This window comes from Micromesistius poutassou (genome assembly GCF_964030765.1).
Source record: "Micromesistius poutassou genome assembly, chromosome: 3".
NCBI classification, from domain to species: Eukaryota; Metazoa; Chordata; class Actinopteri; order Gadiformes; family Gadidae; genus Micromesistius; species Micromesistius poutassou.
The window spans coordinates 18,571,528-18,591,590 of NC_140273.1; the positions used below are offsets into that span (position 1 = coordinate 18,571,528).

Below are 20,063 nucleotides of genomic sequence, written 5' to 3' on the forward strand. Positions count from 1 at the left end.
CCCCTGACCCTCATTAATGTGCACTTGGACATCCTGAACGCTTAGGCATCAAAGCCCTCATGAAGGACTCTATCTCCACTACACCTGAACGTCAAGCAGTGTAATTCATTAAAGAACACAAATTTGCGTCTCATGGTAAGGGTTGGATTTATTATCAGCGGCCGCCAAGCAGCATGGCCTGATGCTGACAAGGCCTGAATGCGCTGTGTTTTTTTTTTTTTTTATGTAGGCTACGGCTACAAGCCTGTGCATTTATTATGTTTTATAGCATTTGTTGTATCTGTGTGATATGTGGATCAGTTTAATGTAGCCTATGAACTTTGCGTTGTGTATGATGTTTTGGGTCAATGTGTTCTGCCTAAAATGATGTGCGATGCGGTCCTGTCCAGAGGGTAACAGCCTGGAACCTGTTTTGACGCCCATGTCAGAAGCATCAATATTGAAGTTAAATTTTATTTATTGTTATTGTATTGGTGTTCAACTGTTTTATATTTGATGTGTTTATTTTCACTGTAAAGAACAAAAAACAAAAGGCAGTCGATTTCGGTGCAAGTGTTACATTTGCTACCTTTCTAGCAGATGGTTACTTAGTTTGCTTTGCGTCAATCTGTGCGGTTGCGACATTTTGTGTCTATGGCTATTAGTGTAGCCACCACTTCTTGACAGTGAGAATGTATGTCTGTGTTGTGTGCTATGCAATGCCAATAGGCCTATGCAGTCCTGTAACAGACTAAGTAGTTTCAATAAAATACAATAAATTTTGTACCATTTCAATAAAGCCTATTTTTATGGGTTGCTGGCGAGTTACACGCTCCCACTGCAAAACTCCAACTCTCAAAACTCACTTCCCGCTACGGCAGCTTTAATATTCAGAAAGTAAGTAGGCCTAGGCTATGGCCTATGACGCGTCCTTCGAAGGATGCAGCCCCTGAATTGGGACACGGCTATGTTCCTATTGAAAGATGTTGCATGTTTCTTTGCATTTTATTTGACAAAGTCTCTCACTCCCGTGGCTACATTTAACTACACAAGAGAAATAAATGCAAATTAGTATTTGGATTGATAATATAACATTAATTCATAGATGTGACAAATATGGAAGACAAGGATTAATACAATAAAAGCTTAACTAAATTTCAGAAGTGTGAGTATGATTATAGTTGTAAAACGCAGAGCCATAATTAACCGCAGAGCTACGTGTGTTTGCCCCTGTTATTATTACACCTCGGTGCTAAAGACCTGCTGGAATGTTTGAACAGTGTGAAGAAAATAAAAAGCCTTGAAGGATAATGAAATCAAAATATATGAAAAACACCATGCCGTGGTATGTTAATTCTATATCTACAGACCTTTTGACTTTGAATGATTTTTGCTATTAAGTTGATGAAAAATGTATGTAGAAATGATATAACTCTCTGAAGATCTTTGTTGTAAAATAAATGGTGTTATGGATATTCGTTTTTCTTTGGTAGTGTGTGGAAAGTAAACTAAACAAAAAGTAAAACATGCTGCTAATCCTTTTGTGCTGTTGGTTCTAATTTATATGAAAGTGTTAAACACTATTTCTGTGCGTTATTAGTATTTTATTTTGTAAGTAATGTGTGCACAACATGTTTACATGTCAGCACTCCCTTGTTTTGTTGTTTTGTTTTGTTCCTTTGTTTATTTCTCCCTTTGATTGTTTTACTATTTTCAATTTTGTAATTCCATTATATTATATAAATGCCATAAGCTTTGCTGTACTTGCTTACCAATTACGCTTTCTAAATATGGTATTACAATTATGTGATGTAATAAAAATGTATATATTTTATAGGCACAATAGAAAATGAAACAATACTATTAAACATTATTTTGAAAAATGTTGCCCATTTTTGCCCATTAGAACACCACCCACCCAATGTTAATATATGCTATGACATTATTCTTGACACAATGAAGTTATCCAGCCATTCTGTCTTTCTGCATTATCCTAACAATCTGTTAAAGCATCGCTTGGTTTGGTTTCTGCAGGTCTATTCTAGGATAATAATAGTGCTTACTGACAGTTGAACCTCAGTTGTCAGCTTCCTATTCTCCCACCTTGATGCAAGTATGATACACTGACATTCCAATTAGGATGGAAGTCATTTTCATCTCCATAGAAACCAACAATTCAACACAAATTCTGAGTACAGCCACTCTAAAGAGTAAACCTAGTTATGATATGATACTTAACTTTGTTAAGTAATTAATAATTACTTCACAGCTTCTGAAATTGTTATTCAATGAACAATCGTCACTCATAGGAAGAAACAACATTTAAAATGTTGCTTTACATATTGCAGTAATATTCTTTACAGTGCAATGTACTGGAAATACCGCCAATAATTTTGTATGATTGCAGTACCTTATTAAGATAACTTTGTAGGGCGGCATCCTGTCTTCCTTGTTGAGAAAATGGAATGCATAAAGGAGATTGAGCATTCTTTGAGTTCCTAAAATACATAAAACGAACATGAGTACAAAATGTCCACTGGCTGCTTCTGAGTATTGTGCCTGAGTGGATTTACCTTGCTCTCTTTCTCCATCCATCCATGAATATAGCCTATAAATCAAAAACAAACCTGTAGGAAAAGGTTAACTTAGCACATATAAATAGTGGTGAACTAAGTTATGACTTGTCACCTTGGCACAAAGTGGAATTGAACTTTTCTTGCATGTCCCACCATTATCTATATGTGCTTAACTTTATTCCTACAGGTTTGTTGCACAAAGAGTGTGTGGTGATAGCTGGTTTAACCTGTAGAGTAGTGAACCTGGTCGAGTATTACCACTCTACCAGGTTCACTAACTCTCTACCAGGTTCACTACTCTACCAGGTTAATGTGTGTGTGTGTGTGTGTGTGTGTGTGTGTGTGTATATATATATATATATATATATATATATGTGTGTGTGTGTGTGTGTGTGTGTGTGTGTGTGTGTGTGTGTGTGTGTGTGTGTGTGTGTGTGTGTGTGTGGATGAGGGCTGTTTTGAGCAGCCTTCCCTGGCCAGAGTCAGACTGAAGGATTCTGGGGTTGATTGAGGCTGCCTGCTGCTTATGTCCTATCCTAACGAGATGACCCGGAAATACTTGGAGGAAAGGTTGTTCGAATTCTAAAAATGCTTAGGAAAGGTGCCTCAATGCAACCTTTTACCCACCTTTAGCATAGGTTACTCCTGACCAACCTTTACAAAAGGAAAGGAGATATTTGTAACCCATCCTTTACTGCGGCAATATTAAAAGCAACAGGCCACCGACAAAGTTAACCGACTCTACCATGAGAAACACGGTAAAGCAGAAGAAGAGAAGAAAAGAAAAGAAAATGCCAAATTCACAATTAAGAAAGAAACACAATTAAAAACATAAGTTTAGCCTATTTTTTTCACATGGGAATTGGGATTCAAGTGGCCTACAATAGTTGGCCAAGTCTGACCAAAGTCAGTTCTCACTGTTGGCGACAACCTGATTGAAATCAATACGACAAGAATGCATGGATCGAAAGAGAGCTTGTTGTAGTCCATCTTTGGAAAATTTTAGTTTCACGATAGAGACTTAGGTCAGCAATACCCGCCGTCGCGCAATGATGTGAGTTAGGAAAAGTGTAGTCTAATTAATTTTAAACAATGCTGTCTTTTCCTATGTTTGAAAGGAAGCACCTTTTCATCTCGCCTTGACCCGAGGACGTTTTCCACAAAGGTTAAGGAAAGGTGGCATAAAGGTTAAGAGATTTGACTTTCCGAATTGGGCCCAGCTATCACCACACATACTCAGGGAGATCTCCTACATGGCAGCATGGATCACAATCTCATTATCATTGTTTTTCAAACTGTTCAATAAACCTGTTTCCATCATCACCAATCTGCCTCCTTGTTCCAGAGGACCCTGGTAAACATCAGATACGTTTGGTCCATATCTCTGTCACATACACTACTTTATGATACGCTACACACTGTATGTGGTTCTTAGCCTTCTGAGACCATCCAGATATTACAATTTTTATTTTTGCATCATTCTGGCCTTGGCTGGGCAGCAACTGATTTCCACAGACAGAAAACAGACAAGGTGTTGTTCAAAAAAACTCCTGCCAATCTTAAATAAAACCCACTGATGCTATAACTTTCTTCGCCCAGAAGCAAAGCAAAAATATCTTATCCTCTGAGAAAAGACTTCCATTCAAATGTTATTCTATGTCAATTTCAAAGGTTTTGATTGCTCTTTCAATTGCTTCACTTCTACCTCCAGTGCCCACCATATTGTTAGAAAGTGAAGGCGGCGCGCCCCTTCCATTAGTGTTCTGTGAATGCACTTGATCCTGGTGGGAATGAGCACCAGGGTAGATTTTGTAGTTGGGTAACTTACTTTCTGCATGTAAGTAGGGTAAATGCAACAACGTCGAGTTTCTTTTCTACTTCTATACATAGTTTTGATACCTGGTTGGCTTAGCATGAGGCTGGAAATGAAGGGCTTCTTGTTATATCCGAGGTGGGCCTGTAGCCTGCAGGGCAAATTGAACAATAAGTGAGGTTAAAGTAACCTTTTTTGTTAATTCATGAATTCAAGGAGAACGTTTGATGTAGCCCATAAACGTTTGCTTGGCTTCTACCAGTAGCACCCCTCCTCTGTAACTATGTGGAGACATCACGTTGTACAGTTAAGATTAATTTAACATTATTTGTATTTCATTGTTGGTACACTAATCCGTGGCTTAAATGTGACATGTTAAATTAAATACACTTTGAAATATTACTTTCACCGCAGAGTCAGAGACGTAACGGAAAGGTTTACACCATTGAGTAATATACCCTTTTGGTAGGGCTGTTCGAAATTAAATTAATCATTACCAAATGTACAGCAGGCCCACTTCTGGTTCCACCGTTGGCTCACATCCAACATTATCTCTGGAGAGTTATATGCTTTTTGTGACAGTGCCTAGTGTCAGTGCATTAGCAGAGTGCTAGGTAACCGCAATGTTGGTGGTTGTTAAACAGGAAAAAGAAGGTGGATGTTAATCAATTATAGCATGTCAGTGAAATGTCACCAGTTGGTAAATCATAGAGTTGCTAAGTGGAGACACACTGGTGGTTCTGAGGGGGCCAGTGCCCCATTTACAACAAGCTTGCTCCCTTCCCCCTCCCCCTGTTACCCCGGCAAAATGTGGATTTTGAAATAATGATTACAGATAATTATTTTGCAAGCAATGATACATAGCTTGTACCTACACATATGTCAAAAGAGGAACAACGACACATCTAGTGTGGTCTAGTCGTCCGGGGCTTTTTGGGTCTTCAGTGAAGTGATGTCCTGAGTGGGATAGGAGGGGAGAACAAGAAATCAGTGAAAAAACCCATTCATTAATATTGCTGTGCTTTGTCAAGTTTGTCAAAAGCAGACGTAGGCTGTCTCCATGTCCTTTTTCCATTCCATTTGACACACACAGATTGTGTGTGCAGGCCTTTATAATGTATGCATTTCATTTCAATACAAATAACAATAATTTAATTATTGATGTTCATTATAGATATGTACAATTGTTCATTCAGTATTCAATTCTTACTGTTCAAAATCAAATTATTTAACTTTTTAATTATTTGGCATGGAATTAGTTACCAATGTCATTTCAGATATCTAGAATTTAATTTCCGGTATATGAAATAGGCTACAAGTGACAAATTGTAGCGACAAGTTGAAAATTGTCACTACAATTTATTTTATAGCTATTCAGAATTTAACTGTAAAAAAAAAAAAAGGAATTTCCCATTGAAATGTAATTTGAATCCAAGGGACTTTGTCGCTGTAGCCAACATCACAAGCATCATCTCTCTTTTTGTATTCACATTCAAAGGGAGTTTTTGTGTTATAAGCCCTTGCGCATATAAAGGGAAACATTATCAGACTGATAAGATTAACAGCCTCTTTCAATAGGCTTTGTGTAACCCATTGGATTCATTTTGTAAATGAAAAGAATGTTGGTATTCAAAAGATTATTTTAGCAATATTGTGTTGGCTTTTCATTTGGAGTTTGTCATTTAGGCAAAGAAAATTAAAAGCAAGTAAAAAAAAGAAGTTGATGAGGTAAAAAGGAGAAATTTATAATAAGCAATGGCCGTGTCAGTAGTCAGGACTCTATGTGTCAAAAACAGCCATGGGGTTCCATCTAATACAAACAAATGGATGTATTTGAAAATATATATTCTCGCGGTATTTGATTCACTTTCTGAACCGCAAAATGACACTCATATAAAATATTTAATACATAACATGTAGCTGTGACACTGACGTAGCGACGCAGCTTTGTCACATGAGGCATATGGTAATGGGAACAGAGGGTTAATGGAATGCACTTACATGTATTGCTTTTAACTCCCAGCTAAAAAAAAAATGTTTACGACGAATACCTGGAAATACATTCATTGTACATAATAACACCTTCAGGGTTATGGGGTTATTCGTACCCCAACAGTGACAAGCCAAGAGCTTTTAATGTCTCAAAAGTCTTCACAGGATAATTGGCTGTAATATTTGGCTGATTTTATATTTTTTATAGAGAGGGTTGCCTTGGCAAGGTTCGATGTGGTTCGTGGTTGCGTTCAATCCTCAAAACAGACAAACAGACGGATTCCTTGAATCAAACCTTGCCGTTGCACGATGACGCAACTCAAAGCAAAGATGTTTAGGGGAAATATGAGAGCGTATACTTCTGTTTGGAAGGTTTAACACTGGAACATTATTTGATGATTTCATTTCAAGCAGCTTTATTATGACCTCAGCTACCCTCTGCCCATTCTATGTGGGTAATATCGTTCACAATTTTGCCACAATGAGCAAAAGCTATATGAGCAGGAATCTGAACAAAATCAATAAGTTGTCCTGTTTTTCTTTTCCGACCCTAACCCTTTAACAGTAGGGCTAGACCTATGTGCTAAACGTCTAAGGCCACATCTGTTTTTTTTTTTTTTACAATAATAAGGGACATTATTATGATTGCATACCCAAAATCTTGACTCACAACATATGTTCCCACCATACATGTGATGATCCCTACCTTTAGCCTTCTATCTCAGACATGTTCTATCCCCTTATCCTACGACCTGCTACTGGCTCTGTACAAACCAAGGATGGCCAGACATAATGAAGATTGGTGGACTAGAGAGCATCTACTGATCCCCATTGCATGGTAGCTTTCTAATGTTGTCCATCCAAAGCCCTTTGTCCACCTTGATCTCCTGAAGATTAATCTATAGAGTTTGCCCTTTCTATAAGCCTGATAGGTTCCACCGTACTGAAGAAACCGCGGATGGTCAAAAGGGCTGCAGAGGCTTATAGGTGTTGTTATAGTTCCATTTTATTATGATGAATCTCAACTGCTCATACACACTGAAACCACTTCTGCAGTCTTATGTGATTCTTTAAGTCAACAAGAAGGTATATTGTAAGCTTATATGCTACAAGAGTGGACTTGCACATAGGGACTTCCAGACCAGTAGAAATGAGTCAATGGGAACGTGTCCGTATGTGTGTGTTCGCTTCTTCTCTTAAATGTCAAACAAACTATCTTAAATTTACATTTTAATGAAAAAAACATAGATATCTAATGAAAAATATAATTATTGTATAATCCCAAGAACACAGGAATTGTGCTTTTCGTTATCTTAGAATGAAGCCTTTGTATCTAAAGAGGGATTGAGTGGGCCCTCTTCCAAGTGGGCACTATGTTTCTACAGGAGCCAAGAACGGCCCTCAGCCCAGAACCACTCTAGAGAGGAGGTTTTTTAATGCAATCAAAAGAAGAATTTTTGGATGATAGTTCAAGGAAGGAGGGAGGCGTGTTATGAATATGAATATTGGCCTGTAGCGCCAACTGCCATGGATATGAATGATCGGTAGATACAAAAGATAGTGATAGTTGCGTGTTGAGGAATATAAATATCTTGTTAACTTCACCATGTTTAACAACATGCACACACTGTAAAAACAATAACTTCAAATTGCTGGTCTTAAAAGGATTTTTACATTGAGTGAAAATAAAACTACAAGTTGCACTGTAAACTGTTTATTTGAGCTGTTTCAACTAACTTCCAAACGTTTCTGGTTAAAAGTTGATCTCACTCCATAAACTTGAGTTGGCAAAATAAACAAATACAAATTGAATCCTATGGTTCCAACTTCCCATGCGTTAGCGCCCGGAGGTGGTGGAATAGGTGGTTGATTTCATGCATGTTATTATTTCACTCCTCCCCTGTCCCTCTTACTGAATTCACATGTGTCAAAAATGAGAAACGTTATCACACAGTGACTGCAGTCAGGAACAAAGGAATATAACTACCTTCAAAATGGCTTGATGTTGATGGCTTGTGTAAATAAAATAAAATGGCTAATACAGCTTGGAGGCAAAGACATTTTAGACAAAATAAAATCAAGCACAACTGAAAGCATGACTAACCTCAGAAATAACAGGCTATGTTCACTGAATATGCTGGCCCTTCTTCACAGTTTGATGGCAGATAGAAAAGAGGATATTAGGCATAGGCTTGAACTATGTACAGTATAGCATAGGTGGCAGGTAACCTATTCCACATCAGCACAAAATGTAAGTAAGTAAGTAAGTAAGTTTAATTTATAGAGCACATTTACACACAGCATACACTGACCAAAGTGCTGTACAATGTTAATAAATAAAGACAAATAGTAAAAAGAAAAAAAAAAATTATATATATATATATATATATATATATATAATACAATACAAAAATACAATTTGTCCAGAAGTCCTAATATCAATACAAAAGGGGGAACATTCAATATCAGGGCACACCACATGTGAGCAGTAGGTAAATGGTTAGGGGGCAGGGAAGGCCAGGGAGTAAAAGTGGGTTTTTAGCCTGGACTTGAATGCAGAAATGGAGGGGGAGGATCTAATGTCCTGGGGGAGCTGGTTCCACAGACCTGGAGCAGCGACAGCAAAGGCTCTGTCACCTCTCTGCTTGAGCTGTGAGCGTGGCACATGCAGAAGCCCTTTGATACAAATAATAAACTTTAAACTGTATCCTAAAAAGAATAGGAAGCCAGTGCAAGGAGGCCAGAATGGGGGTGATGTGCTCACGCCTCCTGGTGCCAGTTAAAAGACGCGCTGCTGCATTTTGGACCAGCTGTAAACGTCTGAGTCAGGATTGGGGGAGGCCGAGATAGAGGGAATTGCAATAATCCAGCCATGATGTAATGAAGGCATGGATAACTATCTCCAGGTCGTTATGGGATAGGAAGGATTTGAGGCGGGAGATCACTCTGAGTTGGTAAAAACTATTCTTGACAACATTGCTAATCTGTTTGTCAAGACAGAGTTCGGAGTCAAGGATGACACCAAGGTTTCTTGCGTAGGGTGTGACAAGTGGAGCGAGGTGACCTAAATTATTTAGTACAGTGCATCTTGCTTTGGGGGGACCAAAAATTATGACTTCTGTCTTGTCACCATTTAGCTGGAGGAAGTTGTTGGCCATCCAGTTTCTTATGTCTTCAAGACAGACCAGGAGAGATTGGATGGAGTCCCTAGATTTTAAAGGCAGGTACAGCTGAGAATCATCGGCATAGAGGTGAAAAGAGATGTTATGCTTTCTTATAATGTCACCCAGTGGGAGCATATACAGACTGAAGAGGATGGGACCCAGGATGGACCCCTGAGGGACCCCATAAGAGACAGGGGCAGATGATGAAGAGAACTGGCCAATAGAGACAGAGAAAGTCCTATGTTTAAGGTAAGAGCTGAACCAAGGTAGTGCAGTCTCCCTAATGCCCACTTGCTGGTCTAGGCGGGTGAGGAGGATGTTGTGATCTACGGTGTCGAACGCAGCACTAAGGTCAAGTAGTATCAAGATGGCATTATCACCAAAGTGAGGAGCAGATCATTAGTTACTTTAAGCAGGGCTGTTTCCGTGCTATGAAGGGATCTAAAACCTGATTGAAAAGGTTCTAGTGTGTTGTGGGTGGTCAGAAAGGGAGTCAACTGTGACAAAACAGCTTTATCTAGAACTTTAGAAATAAAAGGAAGCTTAGAGATGGGGCGGTAATTTTTCAGGCATTTAGCATCAAGGTTGTGTTTCTTAAGCAAGGGTTGGACAACCGCATGCTTAAAACATGTAGTGCCGGATGCGAGGCATGAATTTAGAATGACCTGAATTGAGGGGCCAACTGCATCAAAAACATCCTTTATGATAGATGAGGGAATGACATCATGGGAGGATGTAGTGGGTTTCATGTGCAATACTAAATCCCGCAGTTCAGTGAGAGAAATGGGCTGAAATTGGTTACAAATAAAAACTGGTGCACCAGAGTAGTCTGATGGAGTGGGTGATGAGGAGGGGGTAAACAATGATCTGGGGCCTCATGTACAAAGCTTGCTTACGCACAAAAAAGCTGCGTAAGCAACTTCTCACGCAAACGTTCGGATGTACAAAGACTGACTTGACGTGAGAAAGTGCGGTTCTCCACGCAAACTAAATACCTGGCTTACGCACAGTTCTGCTGCATTTTGTCAGTTGGCGGCACATAGAGGCAATGCAGCGCAACAACATTAAGCCTACGCGATCACGAGTCATGAAGTAATATTGCAATATGAGGCGAGTTCAAAGTGGATTTGAACGTTGGAATGCGTGATCTTAAATGCACTTCAATCATGCGTTATTGTTGTCGAGACGCATAATGTGACACTGTTGTTAGGCTAAACTTAAACAGACCCATAAAACTAAATTGTCAATATTGGAATTAAAAGGAAGCCCCAGCAATATTATTTTCAGTGATGGCTTGTTTATTAAACGTTACATATTTTCCGGACCACGCATGACATATGATCTCTCTTCACACATTTGTTGTGAAATTCTTGACTGCAATATTATTATGTGATGTTGAGTGGAGTAAGCACAAGCCATTGTTACTTAAAATCAATCCATCAATGAACCAGTCGGCCAATTTCGAATTATGTAGGCCTACATATTATTGACACATTGGGTGTATGGATACAACCTATCGTCAGCATGCATCCAAATAAATGAGAATATAAAAGCATGCGCAAAATGTGGTAATAATCGATAGGTTGACAATGGCAGTGTTGGCCTTGTTAGAAGATGGTCGCATTCAAAATTAACGGGTGTTCCGCGACTATTATGATTTTTTGGTCAAAAAGGAGCCGATCCCAAATCACAGCTGCCACCCTTTGCTCAAATAGGGCGATCTCCCAGACTCCGCCCCGCTGCGCTCTGACCCACACTTCTCCGGTGGGCAGAGACCTTTCTTTTTACGTCCACCTTGACGTCCGACCACTTTTTTTTATGTCAGCCACAGTTCGGCTTTCCGCCCCAACCGCATTGACCGACTTGGCAACGTTTTCCCACGCCAGTTTTTTGCTTTTGGTGCTGATTCCGGAGGAAAGAGAGCCAAACAAGGCTCTTATTTCTGGCCTCTACCTCCGAAATCAGCACCTCCACCTCGCATTCACTAAAGTTATTTTTTCTTCCTTTCTCCATGTTCTCCTTTCTCCTAACGAGCGCACTACTGCAGGCCTATTTATACTAATTAGCATATTAAATGAGGGAGGAGACTGGGTGGAGAGACGGGCTCGTGCATGTGCGTTCAATTTCACGTTAATTGGGATGTAGGCTACAAAGAGAATCTACGTGAAATCGTGCTTACGCAAGGATTGATACATCCGGATTTATTTGTGCGCAGCAGCTTTCCAGATTTTGGTCTCCAGTTTTAGTCAGAAATCCACGCAAGTCTTTGTACATGAGGCCCCAGGTCTAGAGTGTGCCCCTTACAATGAGTAGCCTCTTTCACATGTTGAGACATTTCAAATGTATCCAAAATGGTAAAAAGTTTTTTTGCACACTTATCATTAAAATCATCAGTATGAAAATTGAAGTCACCAGTTATAACTAGACAGTCAAAGTCTGTGGAGATGCTAGACAATAATTCTGTAAAGTCATCGAATAAATTTGCAGCGTATGTGGGTGGCCTGTAAATAATTAATAGGAGAACTCTGGGGGAACATTTCAATACAGCACAAAGGTATTCGAATGATGGAAAATCACCAAATAGCATCTGTTTCCCCTGAAATACGTTTTTAAATATAGCAGCAACCCCTCCACCTCTTTTCCAGATCTACATACATCAAAAAAGTTATAGTTGGGAGGAGCTGTCTCTATCAGAACAGTTGCACTGTTATTTTGTTCTAGCCATGTTTCAGTTAAAAACATAAAATCCAGTTGAGAAGTGGTAATAAAATCATTAACTAAAAAAGATTTGTTATTAAGAGACCTAACATTAAGTAGACCCATCCTGATGGTGTTATTGATAGGCTTTAAGGTTGATTTTGGTTTGGAGGGAATAGGTGAGATTTGAGAGGTTAGCAGTGCGTCTAAGTTTCCCTTTGTTTACTCTCTTAGTGATTACAGCAGGAATGCAAAAGTTGGCATGTTTTGATGTAGGCAACCTTGGGTTCAACAGATTATGCGAAACTTCCTTTGTGCTGTGTCTACGGCTGAACCCTTTTTTGTCTCAGCAATAAACTGCCCTCCGCTTGGGTGTTATCAGACTGTGGTCATGACGTGGGGATGGTATCATTGATGCAGATGCAAGTTTGATGCCAACATTTCTCAGTTTCTTAAATTCATCTGGAAAATCATAAAGGGAGGAGACAGTGGAACTGGAGTTGTTGTTGTGGCTATGGGAGAGATGAGGATGGTGGTCATCATCAATGGGGGAGTGCTGGAGGTCATCATCGATGGGTGAGAGCTGGAGGTCATCGTCGATGGGGGAGGGCAGAGGAGGGGGGTGGCCGTTCCTCGCCAAGCCAGCATCAGCAAAGGGGGGAGGCATGGTGTCGATGGTGTCGGGCGGGCTGTTGTCTCTCTTCAAGGTCTGTGGTCTGTCTGCTATCTGTGTGTCAGATAGTGGGACAGTAGATGTGTGGGGGAGGCTGTAGTCTCGCTTCTTCTCATGGCATGACAGGGTAGATTTGTGGGAGAGTGAGAAGTCCCAAAACTGTCCCGTAACAGTTTTGAGCCTAACCTGTTTGGGTGTAGGCCATCTGCTCTGAAAAGATATTTGCGCCCCCAGAACAAGTTGAAATTGTCAATAAAGCCCCTTCCTCTTTCATTGCAGACTCTTGAAAGCCATGTATTCAGTGCAAGTAGACGACTGAATCTGTTTATTCCCCTGTCAACTGCTGGTATGGGTCCACTGATGAATGACCTAATGTGTAATTTGTCCAGTGTGTCCAATAGTTCAGTGAAATCCCTCTTCAGAAGTTCTGACTGTTCTCTTCGAATATCATTAAGTCCTGCATGCACAATAACCTGTGAGATTTTGGGGTTTTCCAATATAATTGTGGTTAGTTTCTGGTTGACATTAACCGTCACATCTGGGAAGTAGCATGTTTTGATCTTCTTACCGGTTATATCCTTTATGGTTGAGTCTCCTACAATCAGAGTGTCTGGTTCATCTGCTTTCTGTGAGATGGGCCCTTGTTGGCTTGAAGTGGCGGTCGCAGACGCATGCACAGCTCGACTCCGTGGCGACTGGTTCTTGTTCCGTCTCTGTCCCCACTGTCCGTCCGGACGCATCCTGGGGCTCAGGGGTGCACGGGTGGCAGATGCATGCGCAGCTGGCCTCTCTGGTGACAGGGTCATGGTCGGTCTCTGTCCACACCATCCGTCTGGACGCATCTCTGGGCTTAAGGGTGCATGGGTGACATTGGCACTGTATCCTGGAGGAGTCCTTTGCATTTTTCTAATGCTGCTAGCCTCGTTTCAAATAAAGCCACTGTCTGTTGCAGTTTGGTGCAGTCTGTGCATTTCCCAGTCTCTGTGCCTGAGACATCTGAGTACAGAGGCATGTTGGATTTGTTGGATATTGTTGAATCGAGCAATGGAGGTTGACGGAAACAAACTATATATTCTTAAGTATTAGGATCATGAAATAAAATAAAATAACGTAGACCTGAACGATGAATTAAGTAGTTTTTGCCACTGCCTAGCGGAGCTTCGGGAAACCGCAGTTTGGAGGAGAAACTGATTGTTGCCGTTTGCGACTCCCGGAGCTCTATATATAATATTATGTGATATTATATATATAATATATAAATATCTATATAATATAATATATACGATATATATATATATATATATATATATAATATCACGGCACAAAGCGGTGTGCGCCTCCGGATTATATTATGAACCCATAAACGACGGGCATTCCGACGTCTCTCCCTCTTCCACAACAGGTACAAACACGCAATGGTGGTTATCTTGGCCATGGTTGATGAGAATGAATTGGCATGAAGGACCGTTGGCGGGCAAAACGCTCCGCGACAAAATTTGCCCTGCGACACGTTTCAATGCACAGTTATGCACAGCGACAGATTTAGATTTGTCGCGCGGCAACATTCGCCTGTTCGCACAAACAGGTGAAAAGTGTGTCTTTTGGTGTGAACGCACAGTTACGTGATTAAAAGTAGTCAAATTGGGTGGGAAAAATCATCCAATCTGGCAACGCTGCCTAAACGTCGTAAAAAGTAGTTAAATTGAGCGGCAAAAATGGCCCAATCTGGCAACACTGCCTGCACGTCCTCGTGCTCCTCACTCAGTGTAAATCAATGAGACCAACTGAAAAACGAGGCCGACATGGAACTTAAACTTAAAAGTGTCTTGATTTGTTAAACCTTTGAAAGAAGAAAAATTGACCAAGTTACGAAGTCTGTAAATAGTAAGTGTCAGAGAATGGGCGGACGGTTCCGCTGTCCTCCCATTGACTTCCATTGTAAAAAATAGTATTTTAAAAGTAGAATATCAAAAAGTATAAAATTTACAAATATAAAAAGTCATTGTCCATATGTATGGACCTAGACCTTTGTGACAGATGTTAATGGAATTGATTGGTTGGGTAGTTTTGGCCACATTAATTGCACAAGTTTGGAAGAAGAATAACGGAAAAGATATCAAGATTGTGCATTCCTATGCACAATCATGATTATTTCGGATGGAGGTGGTATTTCGGACAGCGATGTGAATGTCAAAGCATAGCAAAAAAAAAAAAAAATTCTTGGGGGGGACATTTTAAACATAGCTGAATATTGGGGGGATGTGTCCCCCCAAATGAATATTGGAATTATGGCCTTGTATTATTGCCTCCGATATTTAGGAGAATAGGAAAGGGCATTATTATGCATTATTCTTCTGACGAGTTACAAAAGGTTTGCTTGTTATACGCATTGTGCATGCCCTCACAACATAATCATTAATCAACACCAAATGTCAAAATGCCAAAAGACCAACAATATTCACTGCTAATCACTGGCGTGTGTGGAAGTATGCCAATTATTTTTTTAAAGGAGAACCAGCCGCCCGCTCAAGCTTAACTTTCATGACCTCTGATTGGCTGACATGGTTTCCCAGTGATTAAGTATTGATGCCGCCGACCTGCAGGCACCCCTGCCCTGGAAATAACTAAAACCTGAAAGCACTTTTAAACAGCAGGGGTGTTGAATGAATGCTCAAAATTCAATTGAAATTAAGAAAAGTATTTTAATGGTAAAAAGTATTCTAAAATGTATAATTTTACATAATAAGAATGATGCCACACATTAATCGGATAAAGCGTCACTAGTCTCTTTGAATAAATCAGTTTTTTAACAAAACCAATTAAGGCTATGAAAACCTTTATAGCAGAATGTTCCTGCATGTCAACAGGTAGGTGAAAACCTATATAGAGATTTGAACACCATTTAAAGCAAACAAAATAAACTATTAGTACTACATTCAAATGTTAAAATATTGCAGCAGTTTAATAAAAAATAACATGGCTATGACCATGAAAATGTTCATGGCCATAGCTTGGAGCTGTCCTGTTCACATTCTGGTCACTGACTGTCTGACAACAGAGTTTTTTTATGTAATGTTATCTGTTCAAGCAATATTAAACAGGAGGGTGTGATTTACCATTATTGGCATAACAGTGATGCGGTACGGAATGACGAGTTGTAATATCTCTTAATAATGAATTCCTCAACGCAGGTGGAACACATTAATGAATTAAAAGAAAATTTATTTTAAAAAACAGGTCTACATTATAACCTGCTATGAAATGCGATGGGCTTGTATGGCTTGGTATTTGCCAAAAAAGGAATGTGTGAAGGTGATGCCATTTCCTGAAAGCTGTTCTCATGCTAGACTTCAGTGTTTATCCAACGATAAACAGTAAGCATAAGACATTCTTTTCGTTGATTCACTTTTTTTTAAATAATTTTTTTTTGGATGAACAATATTGTCACTATCGATTCAAATTATTCACATTAAGCATACTAGCTTTCAACCATCAAAAATATTATTATAAACCAAATTATTACATATCAAAATATACCCCAAATCCATAAAAAAAAGTTTATAGATTAATAAATAATACATTCTCCTATTCCATGCTGTGAACCAAGAACATTGTGTTTGTGTACAAACCGGGCGATGCAGTAAAACGTCTAACAAACATAGGTTATCAGGCTGACGTCTGAAGTATCGTCCCCTGTCTGGTATTAGTGAGCAGAGAGCAAAATCAATAGGTTTGATTATCGTGTCCTTCACCATTAAATTGCTTGAATACTAAACAAGGCACTTAAGAGGCACACTGAACCAGGAACGGGGGAGAAAAGGTGACAGCGTAACAGTGTGAGAGAGGATGTGTGTCCTGCTGCCCTTTCTGTGACAGCAAGATTTTGCATTTGTGCTGTTATGCTTTCTGAGCTAATTATTCTTACAAAGAAACTTAAAATGCTCAAACAAACAGAGTTGGCACCTTGACAGAAACAAAAAAACCCAAATATTGCAGTGATAAAAACGAGGCACGATTTTAAAACCAATACATAAACAATTATGGGATGTAGTAGAACTGGTCATTGCACACTGTGTAGAAGGTGGATTAGGCTTTTAGTGTCATTTGACAATTACTTCTGGTGCTGGACTGGGCGGTCCTGCTACATGAATTAAAAACAATATAGCTATCATATATATTAAACATATTATCATATATTATATACACATTTAAAATAGTAGTAGACATCTGCCTGGGAAGGCACACCTCTTGAAGCTGCTCTGTGATACTGTGAGAACAATATATTAATCTAGAGCATGAAGTTGCGAAAGAAACACACGCATCAAAGATCATAGCAGAGAGAAAGGACAATTAGAAAGTAGAGGAGTGATCATACCCACACACATTCACGTGGTGGCAAGAGTTATACTAAGACTGTCAAAACAGATTAAGGCACCAAACGTGACACATCATGTGAATGTGTTGAAGTCCTTGAGGCTTGAAGACTGGCCGCTCTCCATCCTCACGTGAGACAGCCCCCTTCCTGTGAGCATTAGGCCACGCGGTCGGGAAAACAAGTTCTATTGCTTTGATCATTCCCACTTTGTGTGATTTGTTTGGCGTAGGAGTGTGTGTGTGCATACGTGTTCATGTGTGTGTGCGCACATGCATAAAGGGATGCATGCACCAGTGCATTCATGTGCATAGGCTTGCAAGCACACGTGTGGTATTTGGGCCGTTTTTATGGGATCTATTAAAATCTCCAGGTATCGATGTTCCATAACACTTCATTGAAACAGTCAACCTCCTCTACAGTGCAGCAGGGACTGTCCACCTAAACCTCAGAAGCTGGACTCTGGCACTGTTTTCTTGCGTCCCAGGGAGTGGGTGCTGTGGCGTGTCCTCTGCAGGGCGCCGTGGGACAGCTTGTCCGTGGGCGGGCCGTGAGGGGACGAGGTCGCGGGGGGGATCCCATTGCGGTGCAGCGAGGCCGTCCTGCGCATCGTCGGCTCAGTCTTAGAGGGGATGTTGGATGAGCTTTGGGAGCGCTTGATATCCGCGGTTCCGCGGGCCATCCTCCCATTGGGCAGCTCAACACCGGGCTGGCCCGAACCAACCGAGCGCCGTCCTTCATTGGCGGTCGCGGTGCCTCCTGCCTCCCCATTGGACAGAGACAGTCGGGAGGAGCTGCTTCTCCCGGCGTCTGCGTCTCCGTCCCCGGCCGCCCCGCCCTGCCTCGTCCTCCTGGCGTCCTTGTCCTTCTTCAGGAAGTTCCCCTTGAGGAACGAGAACATCCCGTCGTGGCCCTTGGCCTCCTCTCCTCCGCGGGACCCCTGCTCTCCCCTCTGGGCCACGGGCCGCTCGGCCCTCCCCGCCTGCTCCTTGGTCCTGCTCAGAGAGCCCTGCCGGAGGCTGGGAGTGCTGACGCTGTGCTTGACCCCCGAGCTGGACCCCCTCCCGGTCTCGGCCTCCTCCCGAGAGCCCTTGGAGGACCCCTGCTTCCCGCAGTCCTTCCTGCGGGTCAGGGTGCTCCTGCCCAGGGTGCCAGTGCTGGTGTGGGTGGCGGAGCTCTCCTCCTTGGCCACGCTGCTCTTCCCGCTCCGCCTCAGGCTGGAGGTCCTGCCACTAGACGTCCGCCTCTGGCCCTCCGCCACCTGCGACCCCGGAGACTCAGGAAGGCCGTCCTCCTCCGGCCTCCCCAGGCAGTTGAGCCCGCCCACACCGGGGTGGCCGTGGCGAGCTTTGTCCTTGGCGGCGGGCTGCCCCGCCATCAGACTGACGATGGGCTCCTTGGTGCAGCGCGGCCGGCGCCCAGACTCCAGGTACTCCACCAGCTCGGCCGGCCCCGGCGGGGGCTCGGGGGGCGCCGCGGAGCTCTGAGGTTTCCTCCGGTCCTTGGAGCCAAAGGACCAGCGGAGGGGCAGGACTTTGTTCAGGGTGTCCCGGGCCCTGCTGGGGCTCCTCATGCTGACGCTGCGGCCCTTCAGGCCCCTCACAAACGGCCGGCTCCCAAAGCCGTCTGATTGGTAGAAAATAAAAAAGAGGGGAAACAAGAAATAGGCAAGAAATGTAACAAAACATTACGTTGAGTATATCAGGCTTTTCACAGTACAAATATTTGTAATTTTTTTTTGTAATAGAAGAGAGCTACTTGAATTTACGAGCTTTGAATTACTATTGTGTTTTGTTCCTGTTTGGAGCTTGCATAGCCGTTTTCACACATGCCCTCCGTCTTTTCTCCGTATTTGTGGATCAGGAGGTTCGACTGTGAGGGTCATTCACACTTATTCACACTTGATGCCTGATATGCGGTCATCAGTAGAATCTCCGGCTGATTTAGGGGGACGGGCTAGCAAGGGGCGGGATATGATGTAGGGTCTCGGTTTGTTTTGGTTTGACCGCAGAAAGCACAGAGGCAGAACGGGCAGAACTCATTGCGATCATCTTAAATGTTGCTGCAGCGATGCATCATATATATATATATATAGCGTTGCATCCACAACATCTGCATCGATCGATGAGAGATTGGAGCATAAGTTAGAGATGAAAGGCATCACGAACGACTGCGTTACCGGAGGAAGAGAGCGTCTTTTTTGGCTTCATTTCACATCTAACAAACACTGGGACAAATGTATTTGATTTCGGTGTTTAACTGGACGTACATGTGTGTGCACACACGAATAAAGGGATGCATGCACCAGTGCATTCATGTGCATAGGCTTGCAAACACACGTGTGTGTGTTCATGTGTAATAGTAATCTTTTTTCTCTTCTACCAGACTTGGACTCACATGAATTGATATTGGGAGGTGATCTGAACTGTGTCTTAGAGCCGTCGTTGGATTATTCCAGTACAAAGCTCACCACACAAAATAAATCTGCAAGCTTCATTAATGTTTTTCTTCAAGCTTATTTTTTTCCCCCGGTACGGTACGGTAAATTTACTATTTTTTACTAAACCAAAAATTGCTGCCCATGATTACACAGATAGATTATAATAGTATTGTCATATCAGACCATTGCCCATTGCTTTTGAAACTAAGGTTTCCAGAAAATGTGCTTCCTCAGTGTACATGGTGTCTTAACTCAAGACTACTCGCAGATAAAGCCTTCATAAACACGCACATAGATCTATTCCTTGAAACTAACGAGTCTCCTGAGATAAGTTATGGAACGCTGTGGGAAAACATG

At 41.5% G+C, this 20,063-nt stretch overlaps 1 protein-coding gene across 1 annotated transcript in view; it reads right to left on the minus strand.

Moving 5' to 3' along the window:
* Nucleotides 1-17,061: 17,061 nt before the first annotated feature.
* usp43a (ubiquitin specific peptidase 43a) overlaps nucleotides 17,062-20,063 on the minus strand; it is an 83,868-nt gene continuing 80,866 nt past the window's right edge. The window contains exon 16 of the mRNA XM_084465894.1: nucleotides 17,062-18,892. Coding sequence (XP_084322020.1) covers nucleotides 17,715-18,892 — 1,178 coding nt within the window. The 3' untranslated portion in view covers nucleotides 17,062-17,714. The remainder of the gene's footprint in view (nucleotides 18,893-20,063) is intronic.